The sequence below is a fragment of the Carettochelys insculpta genome, chromosome 13 (genome assembly GCF_033958435.1).
Source record: "Carettochelys insculpta isolate YL-2023 chromosome 13, ASM3395843v1, whole genome shotgun sequence".
Classification (NCBI taxonomy): Eukaryota; Metazoa; Chordata; order Testudines; family Carettochelyidae; genus Carettochelys; species Carettochelys insculpta.
Window position 1 is genome coordinate 43,989,563 of NC_134149.1, and position 18,944 is coordinate 44,008,506.

General features: G+C 52.6%; 1 protein-coding gene across 3 annotated transcripts in view; it reads right to left on the bottom strand.

The window, feature by feature from the left end:
• Positions 1–265: 265 nt before the first annotated feature.
• The window catches only part of ARHGAP36 (Rho GTPase activating protein 36), a 34,759-nt gene continuing 16,080 nt past the window's right edge, over positions 266–18,944 (bottom strand). The window contains exons 3-12 of one of the 3 annotated variants that reach the window (XR_012647331.1): positions 16,207–16,269; positions 15,193–15,449; positions 14,408–14,603; positions 13,528–13,583; positions 11,376–11,526; positions 9,133–9,281; positions 7,282–7,458; positions 5,621–5,718; positions 2,295–2,624; positions 266–1,567 (exon numbers count right to left, since the gene is read on the bottom strand). Coding sequence is in view for 2 of the 3 variants with exons in the window: in XM_075007946.1 (XP_074864047.1) it covers positions 2,363–2,624; positions 5,621–5,718; positions 7,282–7,458; positions 9,133–9,281; positions 11,376–11,526; positions 13,528–13,583; positions 14,408–14,603; positions 15,193–15,449; positions 16,207–16,269 (1,409 nt within the window). In the remaining variant the exon portion in view is untranslated. Of the gene's footprint in view, positions 1,568–1,761; positions 2,625–5,620; positions 5,719–7,281; positions 7,459–9,132; positions 9,282–11,375; positions 11,527–13,527; positions 13,584–14,407; positions 14,604–15,192; positions 15,450–16,206; positions 16,270–18,944 lie in introns of those variants that run through there. The other 2 variants (XM_075007947.1, XM_075007946.1) reach the window with 2 other exon arrangements.

Genomic DNA, 18,944 nt, shown 5'->3' on the forward strand with positions numbered 1-18,944 from the left:
TCTACAGACTTCTCATGTAATTTATAGCTGCTTCTCAGATTTAACTGAAAATGGGTTTACTTGCTAAGCCCTCCTGTAACGGACACTCTTGCCAGTTGAGAGCACCAAAATACATCACATATTCTTACTAGTTCTGGCAACAAGCCCTCTGCTCTGGTCTAATGCAGCCAAACAAGAAGATTACTTTAAATAAAGGAGGTATTAAATCAAATTAAACTTGAAAATGAACAGTCATTCAATATGCTTCATGTGACTTATTTTTATATTAACTTTAGACCCTCATTGTCCGCTTTTGCTGGGAACAGCAGCTGAGTCAAGAAAATCTGATTATACTGATTCCCAGGGAAGGTGCAGGGATAGGGTAGGCTTTGGGCAGTCAAGTAGCAGTTCAGGCTTTTGGCACGATGGGAATGAATCTCCCTTCCCACCTTGCAGAAGGGGCAGACACAACGTTCTATGGTGGACTGGTGGCTTGGGTTCCCATGCTGAGGTTAGGCCTGAAATCCAGTAGAGTCCCCAGCTAGGGTACTACAGGTTGCTGTACTAGGGTTGCTGAGGAAGGGATTCTTGTGCAAGGAATATGCCTGAGTCCCAGAGTTCCCCTGCTATGGTTACTGAAGGTGGTGACCATAAACCTAGCCCAGGGAACCCTAAGGTCTGGCCTCTTGTGGCTGGTTAGTGGTACTAAAGGTGAAGATTCCTAGGGTAGAATTAGGCCTGTGGCCACTAGGGAGCCTTTGCAGTGTTGTTAAGGTGAATCCACCCCAGATTAAGGCCGCATGTGGTGTCACTAGATCTCCTGGGTAGGAGGTAAGGGTTGTGGCTATTAAGAATAGGCATCAGTCAGCAGGAGTTCTCAACCCAGGGTGGGGGCTTACTGAGGCTTGGGCTCAGCAGACTGGGTTTGCGTCTGGGGCCAGGAGGGCTTCCTAGGCTAGGGTAGGACCCCAAGGGTAGGGATTCTGTGTTCATGCATCTTCCGCCTCCCACGGTGTGTATGCATGTATGAGAGAGAGAGAGAGTTACTCCCCCCTGTAGTAGTCTCTGAGCGTGTGTGCGACTTTCACCACTGGTTGCTCCACAAAGGTCACTGGAGCTCCAGTCAAACTCTCACGAAAAACACAGAAATGCAGTGTTCAAATTGTGCTGAGACGCTGAAGTGGTGCCTGGTAGGACACCCAGTAAAACCCCTTGTTGAATTCACACGGGAAATATTCTGAAACACTTCACGATGGCAAAGCACCACAATCTGTAAGCTACGGCACAGTGAACAGACACGTGTTCTCATCTGCAGACATTTTTCACACCTGCCTGTGCCTTCTGTCATACATCGTTGGCACATCTGCAGATTGAGATGTCTGACAGCAAAACCTTTCATGAAATAAGGGCCGTTCAGCTCCAGTTCTATTAACAGTGGGAAATGATGGCCATCTTTACTAGGGGCACTGCCCTTCAGTTTCTTCCTTCATGTCTCCTGCAGACATAACCACCGTTACTGGACACATGCAGTGTTGGTGCTGTTGGGCCATTTCAGTCCCACTCTACATCACAGAAAATGGCAGCCATCCTGAGAAGAGGGGAACGTGGTTATAATGGGGAAAACAGAAAAAGTCACCTGCTATTACAGTCTAATTATTATCAATGTATATTTGAGGATAATTGGCACTGAGTTTTAGTTTAGATGGAAACTACGACTGACACAAACCAGCCGCTTGCTAGCAAAGGGGTTATGAAAAAAGGCCAGAGTCTGAAAAACATCTTACAGTTCCAATTTTAATTAATATTAATTTCTAATTAACTCAAACAAACATACATGAAAATGCTCAGAAAATTCAGAGTCCGCTCACAACTCACGCGCTGTAAACTTGGGGAAAAGACATTGAATTCTCCATACAAAACAACGCTTGAACTCTTGCTTCAAATGAAAAATGGGGTCCACTCTCAACACAGAGGTGCTACTCCACCTTTGCAAAATGTTAATTTTTTTCTTTTGGTCTGCATGTATATGTATTTATTCTGGTTTAGAAGCCTCCAGAGATGCGTACCATACATTTACAAACACAACAGCATGAGAGGTATAAAGTACCATGAGCAGCACTATATCGTTTCCCAGCCTGGTTTAACCCTCCGTGTTGTGACTCGTTGAGCTGGAAATCCCAGTGCACTTTGCTCCTAGACAAACCTGCTTTGGCTGGCTCGAATGCAGATAGGGCTTCTACATGTTTAGCTCTATGCAGTCTAACTCTGCTATATGACAGTAACACATCTCTGCCATTTACACTAGTGCCTCCTACCTGTGCAGCTGCGGAGGTATGAACTAGAAGGCTGATAACTGCAAATGGAGAAGACTCCTCGCTGAGAATTATGGTTCCCAAGATGTCTTCACTCTTTCCTTGGTGACCGAGCTTCTCTCTCTGTGGTGGATGTGTTGCACCATTTGGTACATGTTAAAGGCCAGAGTGGAGCTTGGGTTGCCCTGGAGCTGCTTGTTCCCAATATGCAGGTTTAGGAATGAGACATGGCTGTAGAGATGCGAGGAGACCTGATCGCTTGCCAGCATGCAGCTTTGGCTGGGCAGCAGGGAGCGAGGCTGCTTCTCTGTAGATGCATCGCCGTCTGTGCTTCTAGGAGAAAAGCAAAACCCCCAATGACACTTCAAACTGCTCTGGACTTCAAAGCCAGTTCCCAGCGGCGAGTGGGGAGCAGCTCCAAGCTAGGGGCTGTCTCCCCCTAATCAACCAGCACAGTTAGATGGCACAGCTCACAAGCGGCACTGGTAAAGTTTGCTGCTTACTGGCCAACCCGTTTGGCTGCTTTTATCTTTGCTGCAGTGGTGCTCGTCAGCACCTTTTGGAGGACTGAAGTTTTCCACTCCATCCCACCAATGTCCAGGGCTTGGGCTCCCCCACCAAGCACCCCCAGTATAACCAGGTGGAGATGGTAACCTTGGCAAACCACCTCCCCTGCCCATTTTCGCTGGTAGACTCCAAGAATCCGGCTTGATCTCCCTGGAGACAACTGAAGTCAACCCGGGAGATTTGCAACCACTGAAAGTTCAGCAGAGTATCGCAACTAAGGCAGGTTCCCTGCCTGCCCTGGCCCTGTGCTGCCTTGAAAGCATCCAGCATGTGCGTGAGTATGCAGCCTTCGGTGGGGGAGAGGTCTCTGACAGTGTCCCACCCCCCAACCTCTGATTGTGCAGCTTCCCATTGGCTGGGAACCACAGCCAATAGGGGCTGCAGAGACAGTGCCTGTGGGCAGGGCCAGCAAGTGGCACCACGTGGCCCTATGCCCAAAGGCACCACAAGGACATGCTGGCTGCTCTCAGAGCCACACAGAGCAAGGCAGGCAGGGGGCCAGCCTTAGCCCCACCGCATCATCGATCGGGAGCTTCCCGAGTTAAGCGCTGCCCAGCCAGAGCCCGCACCGTTCACGTACCCAGCTCCCTGCTTCAGGCTCCTCCTGGAGCCAGCATCCCATCCCTGAGCTGCGCCCTGAACCCAAACTCACTCCCAGAGCCTATACCCCTTCTCCAGGCTCAGCCCAGAGCCTTCTCCCACACCTGAAGACCCTCAGTCCCAGCCCACACCCCAAACCTATGAAAAAGAGAGGGTTGGCAAACAAAGGAGGGAGGACCTGATGGAGGGCAAGGCCTCAGAGAAGGGGTTAGCAGGGGACGGGCAAGGGTCTTTGGGGTTGTGTGATTAATCAGTTGGCAAGTACAGGAGATGGACACAAGAAAACAAAAACATAGGGGCACGTGCGTGTGTGCGCACGCACACACACACGGAGTGCAGGCATACTGCTCTATAAAATAATGCAAATGTTCAAAATGGATTGCAGCTTGATGAGCTGTACTTGTTCCTGTCAAGCTACAGATTTCAGATATGCCGGCTGGCCTAGAAACTGGTCCTTGTAACTGCCTTGCTAGCAAGAGGAATCAGAGCATGTGTCTGTTTTTTAGAGAAACAGCGAAAAACTGGAGATGATTAAATTTATCTTAAGTAGGAATTTATTTTAATATTGCTGATGACTGAACGTTCAGTGCCTGGTTCTGTGGCTATGGTGTGGCCGATTTGCTATTGTCATAATGTCTTTATATTGAATTTCACTCAAGACCAAAATTTGTCTCGCCCATCTGAATGTTCAGTATGTTGGAGCATCGCAGACCACCAGTCTCTGTGATAATAGCTCAGTGGTTTGAGCATTGGCCTGCTAAACCCAGGGTTGTGAGCCCAGCCCTTGAGGGGGTCATTCAGGGATCTGGGGCAAATAGGAGGGGGGGCGGGAAAAGAGGGAATGGTGCTTGGTCCTACCAAGAGGGGAGGGAACTGGACTCAATGACCTCCCAAGGTCCCTTCCAGTTCTGTGGAGATGTGTATCTCCATAAGCCAATGTCAGATATCTTTCAGATGACTGGCTGAGGTGAACTTTTCCCAACTGATGCTTGCTAACGCTGTCCTGATTCGATCCTGACTAGACCAATTTGCATGGCTTTAATCTGGGTTTTGCTTCTGATTTGTCTGAAGAACTCAGAGAGAATTAAAAGGTTTGGATGTGGCCCCGTTAACAACAACAAAAACTCTTTGAACACAAAGATACTTGCGATCACTGGGATTTCAAATGCTTCAACTCCCAGTAACAACAAGAAGTCCTGTGGCACCTTATAGACTAACTGATATTTTGGAGCATAAGTTTTCGTGGAAAAAAAGACCCGTTTCATCAGATGCATCTGACGAAGCGGGTCTTCGATGTTTTGGAGCATAAGCTTTTGTGCGTGAAGACCCGCTTCGTCAGATGCATCTGATATAGTGGGTCTTTGCCCACGAAAACTTATGCTCCAAAATATCGGTTAGTCTATCAGGTGCCACAGGACTTCTTGCTGTTTTTGAAGACCCAGACTAACTCGGCTACCTCTCTGATACCTTTCAACTCCCAGTGTCTCCTGGACTCTCAGAGTAGGAGCTGCGGTTGAGGCGGCTAGCAGCGATGATGGGTTGGCTCACTTCTCCTTGTGAGTGGGCATCCTTTGGGGCAGGGAGGCTGGTTTAAGTCATAATTTTGTCTGCCTGAGGTGGCCAGTCATGGACATTGGGCAAGGTTAGCCTGCCTTCAGGGAGCTTGTTGACTGGAAAAACAATGTTTCTTGGCCTTCCCTTGGTTCTTCTACTATTTGAATTCTACCTGCAGCACCTCCCTCCGTGGTTTTCAGACAAATCAGCAGAAGTGAAATCAGGAGGGCCGAGTGAGGCGGGCACAGGAAGCGCATGTCTCAGAGAGACCTTGGGGTAGAGGGTTCTCGGGGAAGGGCAGCAGGACAGCGGCACCTTGGAGAGCAAACAGAAGAGGGAAGGAATTGGGTGGGCGGCAAAGGGGGCAGCTTTTAGGGAAGGAAAGAGGGAATGGGCTGGCTGGGAATTCAGAGGGAGGGCCGAGGAGGACTGCTGGGGAAGAGGAAGAGTGTGAGGGTTTGGCAAGGAAGAGAACAGAAAAGAACGATTTACAAAATTGTCGTCAATGTGAGTTTGCTGCCATTTTGCCAAAAGCTCACTTTCTGCAAAGCTAAGGGCCGAATCCCCCCAGCCCCAGCGCTTCAAATTCCTTCTGGACGAGGACTTACAGAGTGGTGTTAAACTTCCTGCGTAAGAGGTAGTCGATGACATCAGGCTCTGTCTGAAACAGCCTCCTCAGGATGTCATGCTGCACCTCTGAAGAGACCTGCAAGGGTCACGTGGGCAGGTAAATAAGGCGCCTGCTTTTCTCCTGGGCAGAAACAACGAGGCCGCTACTGTCCAGACACGAGGACTTGTTCCACTAACCCACAAACGTGAAGCTGCAGAGGCAGTTGAGGGGTGGGGAGGACAAACTCCTGCCAAGCTGACCTGGGGGGAAATTTCTTCCCAGGTAGAAATGTTGCTATCTGATTGAGCCTGAGCGTGCAAGGCAAGGTACGCCTGCCCGGCACCCGGGCAGAGAATTCTCTGTGCCAGTGCAGAGCACGGCTGGGGTTCTATCTGCACTGGGGGAGAACGTCTGACGCTACAGAGAAACCAAACTCTAGGACAGATCTGGCCAGCTGGGCTGGCGGGGGAGGGTAGGCAGAGCAGGACAGGAGAAGTTCTTGGAAGATGCTCTGGCATGTGCCTGCGGAGCACTGACGAACGGACATAAAGGTCCCCTCTTGTCTACCTTTGAATGGAGAATGTTGCAGGTGCCTCTCCAGGGGAGCTGGCACTGCTGGGCAGCCAGGTGACCGGGGAGGGATGACACAGAGGGCACCATCAGCCATGTGGCCCCGTGCACACAGCCCAAGGAAGGGCTGGGACAACCACCCTCTAGCTCAGCCCCTCTTCCCCCCACCCAACCTCTTCCCCCCAAGATCGCGACCTGGGGGGACGAGCTTCCTGCTGGTGAGTGCGGGGACAGTCCTACCCCTCCCCCAGGTGACACCAAGGGAGCACAGTGAGTGGGGGCCAGTTGTTCCACTTCCCCCTGAAGGATAAAATTAACTTGCTATCTTTGTGACCTCTGTGTGACCTGGGTGTTGGGCCTGACCCTTCTAGATTGGTACGTGCAGGTGCACAGGTGAGCAGCAAGGAGGAGGCTGGGTGAAACTCATATAAACCTGTTTTACTGCTATCAACCAGTTTGAGAAGAAGTACTGCTCTGCAGAGATACCTGAGAAGGAAAATTTGAGGTGACGTAGTGATTGGAAGAGGTTTGGTGCAGAAGGGCATGACCTGTGTAGGTGTGTGATCGTGAGTGGGCCATGGGTACAGGATGATTGCCATGCAAGGTAATACAAAAGACATTGTTTTGTGAATGGGCAGTTGCAGTTCTCCTGGGAGTATCCTGGAGATCCTGCCCTGGAATGCGTTCCTGAATAAAGCTGGTTGCTAAAGAAGGGTGCCTGAAATTGATTTGGTCGGGGTTTGGGCCCCCATCCGAACCCTCGGATTATAATTCTCCGTCAGCCCACTGTTGCCATTGACTGTAGCGGGGAGGGCTGGACACCTGTTGTGAGCACAGAGCCTCCACTACCTCTCCTGGATGCCCAGAGACTCTGGCCCTGCTGGCGGGCCCCGTGCTCCTCCCGCCCGTGGCCTTTGGGGTGCACGTACCCCTCACTTCCACCCAACTCCTAGCAAAGCCAGGTCCAGATCAAGTCTCTGCCGGCCAGTTACGCAGCAGGCAGGCTGCGGGTGCCGCCCCACCCCACTGTCAGGGCAAGCAATGCAGGGAAGACGAGGAAATGCATTCATGGTAAATGCCTTTTCCTACCGTGAACAAGGCTTCATAGTTCTCAATCAAGCTCTGGAGCACGAGGATGATGGAAGCGCTCTCTTCCATCTCCACCGCCTGGGCGCTGGGCTCTCGCTCCAGGCGCTTCTCTCTTCGCAGGAGGTTGGGGCCAAAAATGGTAGCCAGGTTTGAGGCTGTCATTTTATTTCCGGGAATCTAACAGCCAGAGAGGGAAATCGGCATCAGATACCAAGGCAGTGACAGAACACGCCCAGGGGCTCTCCCTCACCCAGGCGAAAGGAAGGGTATTGGGTGCCCCTTCCCAGGAGAAGGCCAGGATTGCTTTAGGGCACAGGGAGATGCTCCTTCCCCGCCCTAATCTCCGCTACCCTGTGAGCAAAGGTGCAACCATCCATTGTGAGCCCAGTGTCCAGCAGATCACTTCCACTAGAGCTGTAACCAGGAAGCATCTTAAGGCTCCCCTCTTCTGTCACCCATCACGTCAACCTTTCTACCTCTCCCCTGGGCGCCTGCGATCTTAGTTTCACAGCTTGAAGCCTCAAGTGACAAATAACATTGCCAGAGCCCATTCCACCTCCACATCTACAAACCAGAACAACTTCACCTGCCACCTCTGGGGAGGAACAGGACCATTGTTTAACAGCCTAAGAGAACAGTTCCAGGCAGAAAATAGACACTAGCCTATAATATGCATTAGATCAATTGTAGCTGAACAGGCAATTTAGACACACTGCCTGTAAATCAACTTGCTTATACCCTCTAAATAGAAATTTAACCAGGCTATCGGGTGCTTTCCCAGTTCTTGCATGAGATCTTTGAATGACCACAGATGGTCAGGACTTCAGCTGCATATCTCATCTGGCACAACGCCCCTCCAGTGCTATGCTGACAAGCAGTCCTGGGCTGATGCAGCAGGAAGGGGGCTCCTGCCAAGTCACCAACACCAAATGCTACTTTGCGTAGGTTTTTCCTGGAAATTCTTAATCCATCCTCCTTTAGCTTCCTAGATCCAAGAAGCTCACAGCACAGGGGGGTCTGGCTGCAGGTACACAGAGGAGCTGGGCTGGCTCAGGTTTTTTTCACTATGGGGGGAATTCACATTTCCTTGTCCAACTTAACCATTTAGAACGAGCCCTGAAACTGCTTTCAAACCCTGAGCAACGTGAACAGGTCTCATGCAGAAGGAGGACAGCAGAGAGCTGTGTGCAGAATAATTAACCAGCGGCCTTTGATTCTGATCCATATTCGCAACCATCCTAGCATGCTGGAAACCAGAGCCGCAGAAGTACACAAGTAATGCTTTGTGAGGTCTTGGCATAATGTGGTAAGGACATAACTTATATGAGATCCAATCACAACACAAAGCCACTCTTGTGAAGACATGGGAAATCCTTTTAGGACACTGTACCCCAGTGGTGGGCAACCAGCGGCCCATCAGGTTTCTGCGTGTGACCTGTGAGGCATTTTGTTACCACTGCCCCCCGTGCAGGGTTGCCAGATGTCCACATAGGTTTCCCCCCTCCTCCACTGGGTATTACTAAAGTGCCAGGCACGTAAAGCACGGGCCTGAGAAACAAGGGACAGCCTGCTTGCTTACGACATTGACTGTGAGAGACATGTTCAGTTGAGGCACCCCAAATTCTGGGTACGCAAGTGCACTCCAAAAAACCTGCCCTATCCTCGAGGGACCCCGTTGGTTAGGGCAAATCTCATGGCCCGCTGTGAAGGAGGGCCACGCACGCGGCCCATTCTCTTGCCTAGGTTGCCCATCGCTGCTGTACTCTGGGGCTGCAAAGCCGGGAAAGTAAAGCAGCAGCGATCACTGGCAAGCAGCAGCTTTACAGGAGCAAGAGCCTGTGCAGCCATTACCTCCTGGCTCTCTGGACCTGTGGAGTCCTGGGCATGCTGGGCCACCTTGTTCAGGAACTGCAACAGCTGGTACAGGGTGTCGCTGTTGCAGGGAGGCAGGAGGTACACCAGGAGCTGCAACGCGGCGAGCTGGGCCTTGCGTTCCATGGCTAGCCAGAGGAAAAAGAGTCACTGAGGTAGACCAGAGATGGACAAGACGATTCCAGGCATTTCGCTCTCACCTCGGCAGATTTCCCAAGCAGCCAGATGGGCAGCATGGCTGTTGTTGACCAGTTGGGGAACAGGAGCCTCTGTTCCCCATGCACAGGTGACCCCACCACTGCCCACTGCAGGCTTTGCCTTTTTAACACCTGAAACAACCTGCCTCTCCCATCCCGTCTGTACTCCCATGTCAACTGGGCCCTGCGCAAGCGGCAGCAGCCAGAGCTCCTCACATCCCGATTGCTTCGGTGAACTCATTTAAACAACCTGCATTTTAGTACGGTCACACTGCAGGCCACACACAAGGAAGGCAGGTCCCACCTACAGGCAGAGGGACTGTGTCCTGGAAAACGGTGACGCTGAAAGTGACTTAGAGGTCACGGAGAATGAGCTCACCATGAGCTCCGGTGCAACTCAGGGGCTAAGGGCGCCAGTGTGAATCTTAGCTGTGTGAACGTGGGCTTGTTACATACTGGTTCCCATAACACAAGAACCGGGGGTCACTCAGTGAAATGAATAGATACCAGGTCTTAAACAAGCAAGAGGAAGTAATTCTTCATGCGACGTCCAGTCACTCTGTGGAACTCCTTGCCAGAGGATGTTGTAAAGACCAGCACTCTAGCAGGGTTCAAAAAAGAGCTAGATACATTCATGGTGATTAGGCCCATCAGTGACTATTTGCCAGGGTGGGCAGAAATGGTGTCTCTAGGCTCTGTTTGTCGGAAGCTGGGACAGGGTGACAGGGGATGGACTACTTGGTTATTACATGTTCTGTTCATTCCCTCTGGGGCACCTGGCATTGGCCACTGTTGGAAGACAGGATACCGGGGCTAGATGGACCTCTGGCTCAGCGCAATGGGGCTGTTCTCATGTAAGAGTCCCTCTACGTGTGGCACCAGCGAGACAGTTTCTTGATATAGATCCAGTCCTGGTGTCCCCGTGTAATGCTGACAGACCCTAGTCACCTGCCCATGGAACTGAATCTGGGATCTCTGGAACTTATAAGGATGTAGAACAGACTCATTTTTCCTCTATAAATGGTCTTTGGGCCGCTGAACAGGACAGTACACCACACCCAGGAGACCTGTGGATTACACACACTTCTAGAAGGAAGCCGAGAAAATGAAAAGGGTTCAGAAAAGGACCACAAGAAAGATTTGAGATCCAGCCAGACCTCAAAGCCAGAGACTAACGAGCTTCAATCTATTTAGTTTATCATTGCAAAAAGTCTAGAGGTGACTTGATCCTTGTCTGTAAGTAGTTACAATGGGAGAAGATTTCTGGCACAAGAGAGATCTTCACTCTAGCCGCCAAAGGTGAAACAAGATCCAACAGCTGAAAGCTGAAACTAGATAAATTCAGGCTAGAGGTAATCGTAAACAGTGAAGGTAATGAAACGTTGGAACAACTTTCCGAGGGACGCGGTGTACTCTCCAGCCATTGGGGTCTCTAAATAAAAATTCACCATCTCCTAAAATATACTCTCTAGCTCAACTGCCAGCCATGGCTGTGATGTAAGAATCCCTGGGCGAAATGATTTGGTCTGTGACATGCAGGTTGGACTAGATGATTGTGATGGTCCTTTCGGGCTTAAAACGTCCATATGGAGGATGTCCGGGACACACCTCGCACACTTAAAGTTATGCACTTTAAGTTAAGTAAAGCGAAGTACTTTACCAGACCGGCCCCAAAGGGTCTGACCCGGACCCATAAAAGTCCCTGTTAAACTTGTCATTGCTTTCAATGGGAGTTGGAGCAGGCGCTTAGCCCTTGAGGAAGGCTGTTGCCACAGAGTGGAAGGAGCCAGTAAGATGGGCTCTGTAAATCAGCACAAAGGAATTTTCTGCTCCGGCTCAAGGTCTCCTTTCACCTTTTGCAGCTTTTCTAGTCAGTCACTTTTTTCTTTGCATCTTTCCCCGCTTTTCATCTGTGCCAGCAACAGGGTCGGCCTGCTCAGTCCAGCCAGCTGCTGGTCCAGCGACTCACTCTGTTCATTCCCCTGCATACAATGCTCTAAAGCGTTTTAATGACTGGCTACTTACAGGCTGTGCTGACAAAGGCTGGATACAGTTCCCTGGGAATCAGGGAATCAGGCATGTCCCGGAAAAACTCTTTGAGCAGAGCCGCCACGTCGTGGACACAATGACTGTCGTCCAGGATGACATCAAATCCTTGGTCGAATTCCCCCCGTAGCTTAAAGAATGGAAAGAAAAAGAAAGCAGAAAAAGTTACACCCTAATCAGTGTCTCCTCCATCCAGCAGTTTGGGACCCATATCTCTGAGGGCTGTAGGCATGCATTTCCCACGGAAGCGAAGGGGTCTGGAGCACATGCAGATCCCTGATTGATTGTTAGATTTTAAGGTAAGAAGGGACCCTTAAGACCACCTAGTTTGACTTCCTGCACAATGCAGCCCACAGCTGCTGGGTGGATGAATGAACACCACTGGGGAAGAACCCCGTTGCGATCTGAAGATGACGAGCGAGAGAGAACCCACCCCATAGCTACGGAAATTGTTCCACTGGGTAATTACACCCACTTAAAAATGGGGCCCTTTTTCCAGTCTGACTCTAATTGGCTCAATTACGTTTTGATCTGCTTTCCTCAGCCATTATTAAAACGCTCTTTACTGATAGAATCTTCTCTCCATAGAGATACTTTTAGATTGCACCCCAGTCAGCCTTTAACTTCTCTTTGATATACTGAACAGATGGACTCCTTTCCCCAGCTGCCGGCCCCGTTAACAGGAGAAAGGTGGGAAGAGGGGCCTGGCTGGACTGAGTTGGAACTGGGCTGGTGAGTGGGGCAGTCTGGTCTGGCTGGAGAGGGAGGAAGGGGGCCAGAGCCCAGCTCAGGGACCCCTCTGGGCCCCTCTCCCCAAGAGGGATGGTGCTGATGGCTCGCGGTTCCTGTGCTGACAAGTCTGTTCCACTCTCTGTCCCTGTTGCCTGAGAACCCTCCAGCTGATTGAGAGTCACCTCTGACTGCGGGCGGGGAGCAGGGCCTGGGGACCCCCCCATGCCATGACAAGAGGCTGCTGGGCCAGCTGCCCTGCACACACAGGAGACAGACTCCCTACAGCCTTTTGTGCTGCTTCCTATACAGTCCGGTCTCAGAGTGTGGGAATCCAGGGCAGGCGAGCCCGATCTTCTGGGCTGAGCCCCGGTTCGTGCTGACCGTCGTGACTCGTCCTGACGCACTGTGCAAGGGGCGAGAAGCCAGTGTGCAGTCACCCCTCGCTTTACGCGAGTTTTGCGCTATGTGAAGCTGCTGGGCTCTCAGCCTGTGGGCAGCTACACAGGCTAAGGGCCCCTTACCCCTGCTTCCCAGGGCGGTGCCGCTCCCGTTATACCCCCTGCCAGCTCAATCCCCCCCAACACCCCCATGCCCCAGCTCACCTCCTCCAGTAAGGGTCTCCAGCTGCACGCCTGGGGCTCCCCTCCAACTCCACCCCACATGCCCAGGCCCCAACACCCGGGCCTGGACCTAACCCTCTAAATCCCCCATGGCCCCAGCTCACACCCCGCAGCATGAGGGGCTCCGGCTTCAACCTGTGTGCGGGGCTCCCAAACCCCGGTGCGCGCGCACGTGCGAGGCTCCAGCTTCAACGCCCCTCCCACTACCACCGCAGCCCCAGCTCCAACCCCCTGGCCAGGCTCAACCCCCTACTGCCCGGGTCCAATCACCTGCACACCCTGCCTCAACTGCACCCTCCCAACCCCCCTGCAGCCCTAACCCACCCCAAGCTTAACCCCCTGCCCCCTCCCAGGGCTCCAACCCATCGCCGACTTACCTCAGGGGATTACTATATTGCATTTGTTTGTCTGTCCTTGCCTGCCCTCCCCAGCTGCCCCCCAGCAAGGCTCTCTGTACAGCACCCTGCACTCCAAGTGTGAACCTGCCCATGTGACAGAGCAGAGATACATCACACCTGGGTCCAGGAAGCAAGGTCTAGCCCTGGCAGCTCCTTCAGGGGGATTCCTGATCCCGCCGCACAGGGAGACCATTCTGTGCCTTGCATCCCAGCGAGAATAGCTGGCGTTACAGCTCATGGCCCCAGATACAGCCACATGTAAATCAGGTTCTCATTGTGGAGGAGGCAAGTTCTTATCTCCATGTCCCTCTCCCATCCCCCTCCGGGGCCCTGGGTGACACCTGCCACCTACCCCTGCGGCGGGGGAGTGGCGCACTCTACCTGCTGAACCCTTTTCTTAGAGCTTCCGACACGGAAAATACCCACAGTCTGGAGACCTGAAAGAGAGACAGGCCTGTGAACAGCTCTGTAGTCAGCTCAGTTTCTTTACTTGGCCACGGCTGTGGCTGGTCTGGGCCACGTGGGGCACTGGGCTCTTTACCTGCAGCTACAAGGGAGGACATTGTGTAGGGGGCAGGGCAGGGCTGACACGGCGGTTCGTTCATCTGGATTGTATCCCAGTGGGTCACAAACCTCCAACAGCGTCAGAGACTCAGGACAGGTCTTGGTCTGGCTCCAGCAAAGGGGCAAATATTTGTGGGATGTCTCTGAGTCAGTTTGTCCAGCCCTAAGGGAGATTACTGTGGGCCTGGGAGTGGGAAGGCTCTGGGGGAAAACCCTCTAGGTGGGTTCTTCCCCGCCGGCTTGCCCGTGATTTTCTGCAGGCCTCAGCTGCTCCCACCCGGAAAGGCCAAGATGAAGGCTAGGCCACAGGATGGTGCCTCTTTGCTTTAAGCAAAACAAACCAGCCATCGTGTAGCACTTTAAAGACAAACAAAATGATTTATCAGGTGATGGGGTTATATTATATTGTATCCCCAGATCTGAGGCAGGGGGCCTGCCCCGCGAAAGCTCATCACCTAATAAATTATTGTGTTAGTCTTTAAAGTGCTACTGAACTGGTGGCTTGTTTAGCTAGAATACAAACTAGCACAGCCACCTCTCTGTTGCTGTAAGCAAGCGAACCCAAGAGCAGGAGGTTGGGACAGGGCCCGCTTCCCCAAGCTCCCTGGGGGTTTGTCACTCATTGCAGGGGCCTGGGGGGACACCACGTCATTATTGCTGGGGGCTCCCTTGGGCGAGAGGGAAAAAGCTTCTTTACCATGTGCCTCCATGTGCTGGCAACATCTGTCCACAATGCGCGGGACCTGCCTGTAGATGGGATTGAGGCTCAAGGCCTTGCTCCTCTCCAAGGTTCTCCTGAGGTCCAGCTCGTTGGGATGGGACAGCTGCAGTGCTTCCAGCAGTCTGGAGGCATTGTCACCCAAGTCAGTGATGGAGTCCACGGACACCGCCCCCTGAAATCCGACACAGAGATGACTTGGGAGAGCCCGGCAGATCCCAGAACCTCAGCGCTAAAACAAACGCCCCTTTTAGCCCACAGAATGCAGAGGCCACCCGGCCCCAATCTCCACCACTGACACATCCTCTTCTCTGGCTTCCGTAAATCCAGTCCTGCCGCACAGGCCTGGCTCATCCCTCCTTTGCATGGCCTCCCCTCACCCGCCAGCCTTCACTCAGCTCTGCCCAAGAGATTGTCTTCCCCCTGTGGCTGGTCCGTGAGGCCGGCTTCCATCACCCTCTCGTTACGTTTTCAAACCAGCACGTTTGTGCTTTCGCATCTCCCGTGCGGAACAGGTTTGCTTAGGGCAGGGGCTGGCTTACAACTCTGTGTCTGTGCAGTAGCCCACAGCAGTTGGTGGTTCTGGAAGCATTTTTGGTCCCCCAGCCCCTGGCTGAAATCAGCCAGAGGGCCAACCGAGCACGGCGTGACCTTGAAATAGAGGCCCCTGGGAAGCAGCATCCAGGTTGGAGTCCCATGGCTTCCCTCCTGCCAGGCTCCCAGCACACAGTTTAGTTCTCACACAACCTGCTTCGCAGCCATACCCTTCGCTGGCTCCGGGACATGTTGTCCAGGAAAGTCGGAGAGAGCGGCTCGTCGGCGAACTCTGTTCTGGACCCCAGCACGCAGCTTCTGCCGAAAGTGGACTTCTTCTGAATCTGAGCTCGAAATCTGGTCACGGTCGCTTCCACCTCCAGGCAGTCCCTGCGGCTGCCTTTCACTGCTTCCTGCATCTGTTTGTGCGCCCGGTCGTTGGCGATGACCTGGGACAGCGAGATCCCAAAGGCCTGGGGACAACAGTCTGTGAAAACACCGCACAGTTGGAAACGCACCGTTATGGGCCCTGGCTGACAGAAAGGAGGCAGGCAGAGATGGAGGAGCAATCCCTCCAGCCAGCCAGGAGCTTCACGCCCTGCAACACAGTGGAAATACACTCGGCACCAACAAAGGCAGAGTCAGGCGATCTGGGGCCCTTGGCACCTCTCCCTCCCCATGCAGAGCTCCCATGGTTGCCTCAGCTGAAGGGCAGGGCAGGAGCAGGACACAGAAGAACCATCAGCTGGTCCTGGGGCTGCTCACCACCTTCCTCTTTAGACTTGGGCTGCCAAGTCTGCAATTTTCAACCAGAATGTCAGGTCGCAAAGGGACCCTGATGGCTCCGGTCACCACTGCCAAGCAGGCCATTAAAAGTCGGGCCAGGAGACACCTGAGACAAAGGCAGGCTCCTGAAGATACTCTGCATGGCCTGGGGAGTCTACTGCCAGGACTGGACAGGTTTCTAAGAGAGGCACATCGCGCACACTGCACATCGAGAGCTGGGCACATGAGAAAATCTGACGTCTGTGACAGGTGCTGAGCTAAACACAGACAGAAATAAGGAGTAAGTGGCGGAACATAACGGCCTTCTCTAGGAGCGCCATCAGAGAATCCATTTCAGGAGACGCTCAGGAACAAGCTCCATGGAAAGTAACACTTTCACCCACCCCCAACACCCCCCATTCCTGTGGAAATGGACTTTGAGGAGCACAAGGTCGGAATGAAATGTGGAACTCACTCACCTTTCTTCTCCTTGGAGACATTCTCTGCTTTCCTTCCGATGGATTTGTTGCGTTTAGGTCCAGCTGGGAGAGAAGTGAGAAAGGATTGCATGTCATTAGGCCATCTGGAGTACGCTTCCTCTCCAAACCGTTCTGCCCTGGTGTTTTCCGCTCTTGCAACATAAAGCCACCGCACTCAGCAAACAGGCCACCTCAGGTTTCGAGCATCCATCTGTAACCAGGGGAGGGGCCAAACCTTACCAGTCCCCACCAGAGCAGCCTGTAATAGTTCCCATCCCCTCGTTGCACTCATCCCTGCAGTCCGTGGCTGCTCTTCATTACTGTCTCTTTGTTATCAAGGTAAGCGACCTAACTACAAGCCCTGTTGTAGACAGCTCTCCGCCACATCTGGTCATGACCAGTGGAAAGAGCCACTGCAGAGAAATGTCAGCTCTGTAAGCTTCCTACCCACAAATCCTCCAAGGGCCACTTAGAGGACATACCAGAACTGAAGCCAAAAACTCTGAGCTGGGCGGTGTTACAAAACAGGAATTTTTGTCACGTTTTTATTAAGTCTATACATGCCTCAGTTCCCTTTGTACTTTGCATAGCTGCTCCTTGGGGGGAGGGTTACATCTGCTGGTGGAGCAGCACAGGAAACATGAGGGGTATCGTTCCTGGCTGTTTGGAGTGCAAAGAATGGGTTGTTAAGGAATGGTTGGACCCTGTGGAGAACAGTTAAGCCATTGTTCCTGGGGGTCTGTTGTGTCGTGAATGACTGATGACAAACAGTTCCTGAAACGTTATTAGATATTCCTGGAAAGACTCCTGACTTCAAATTAATGCAGCAACCATATGACAGTCATAACAGAAGAGACTGAGGAGACATCGACGTTTGCCAGGAGCTCGACTCAGTCAGTGCCTAGTGGGGACGCAAGAAATGGAAGTATCAGGGCTTGAGACTCGACCCCTGTCCTTGTCAACCCTGTGAGGGGTGCGGGAGGTCTCTGTTTCTTTTGGGGATTTCGGGAAGATGAACATGGGCGGCCACACCCCAAGGACTGCTTTGCAAAACAGGAGACGTCTAGACAAGGGCGTCCAAACTTTTTTCATCGGGGCCACGTGGCAATTTTTTGTGTGTTCAGAGGACCGAACACAAAATACTCCCAAACCACCCCCTCAGGCTTCAACCCCTCACAGTGCCGGACTGCCCCCTCTGCCCCTTGGCTTAAACCCCCTCACAGCCCCAAACCATACTCCACCCCAGCCTCAGCCTTAGACCCCCCCGCAGCCCCACACTGACCCTGCCCCCAGCCTTAAACCCCCAATGCCCCAAACTGCCCCCCTCACAGACCCAAACCACTCTGCCGCTGGCCCCGCACCCCAGCCAGACCTCTGTCCCCCAGGGCCAGTGGTGGCTCAGTGCTCCAGCTGCTGGGATTCTGCCCCTGGCCCCTCACCACAACTGGGGCTCTGCCCCAGGGCCAGCCATGGTTATATGCCCCAGCCACCAGGGCTTTGCAGCAGCTGGCCCCACAGCAGCCAGCCCTGCAGGAGCTGGTCCTGCCACAGCAGCTGGCCCCACAGGCTAGATAAGAGGTATCTTGCTTTTATGCAAAGGGGTGTGTGAGAAGGGAGTACAGGGGGTGGCGAGACACCGCAGAGCCAGCCTCAGGGTCCCCGGCCCAGCGACAGGGAGACTTGCAGCCCCGCAGCTGGAGCCTTCAGCTACGTGGCTGGGGGAAAGGAAGGAGAAGGCTCTTAACCTGGTTCCTGGCTCCCAGTAAAACAATTGTTCGAGGTGGAGGTAAGCAGGACTCAAATTTCACTACGTAGACTGGGGTCCAAGAAGGAAAAAGCAGGAAGGGAAGAAGGATGGAAGAGGGAACACCTTAAGGAGGACTCACTCCCCAAGACCCTGTGGAGCAGCAACCAACATCCAGACGGTGACTGTCTGTCCCAGTGTAAGACGTCTGCCTGCCGTGGTGAGCATGATACTGCATGCTTAGCATGTATTCTGCTTTCTTGGTAATTGTAAATAACTAGAGAACAAGAATATGACTGTGTAAGGCTTTTTCATTGGCACAGAGCCTGCAGACCAGCAGGGAATTATGCCCCAAGCCCTAGGAATTGGGTAAGGATGGGAGTTTAAGTTAACAGGGTCATGCCTTGAGCCCTTTGGATTGGGTAAAGGTGTGTGTGTCCCTGAGTGTGGAAGGAATAAAGAAACTTGTGTGGGTACCAAGTGGTTTGGTCACTCTGCTGGGATGTGGGAGATGAGGAAAAGGGATCTGAACAAGGATCTCTCCTGAGAGTGCCCTCACCAGTCGATTATAGGCTAGTCTGATGTCTTTTCTTAAAGATTTTCCATTGACATTAAGTAATAACTAGGCCAGAGAGTGCGTGAAGCATTCTGAGGAGCCGCCGCATTTTGCCACACCATCCCGTTCACCATGCATGGCGAGTGGCAAGTGTATTACGTTGACACTCAGTACTGACTCTGCAGGAGTTCTCCCGGTCATTCGCCTGCCCAAGAGGCAGTAATGAAGTTGGCAGAAGAATTCTTCAGTTGATTTCACGTGGTCTGTGCTGGGGGGTAGGTCAGCGCAGTATCCCCCGGGCTCAGGGGATTGGATTGTTTTTAAGACATAGATGTGCCAATGTACATTTCCAGTGTAGACCAACCCATAGGTGAGCTCTAAAGCTAGGTCTTCACTCCTGCAACATATCAATCTACTCAGGGTTGATCTTCCGGAGCT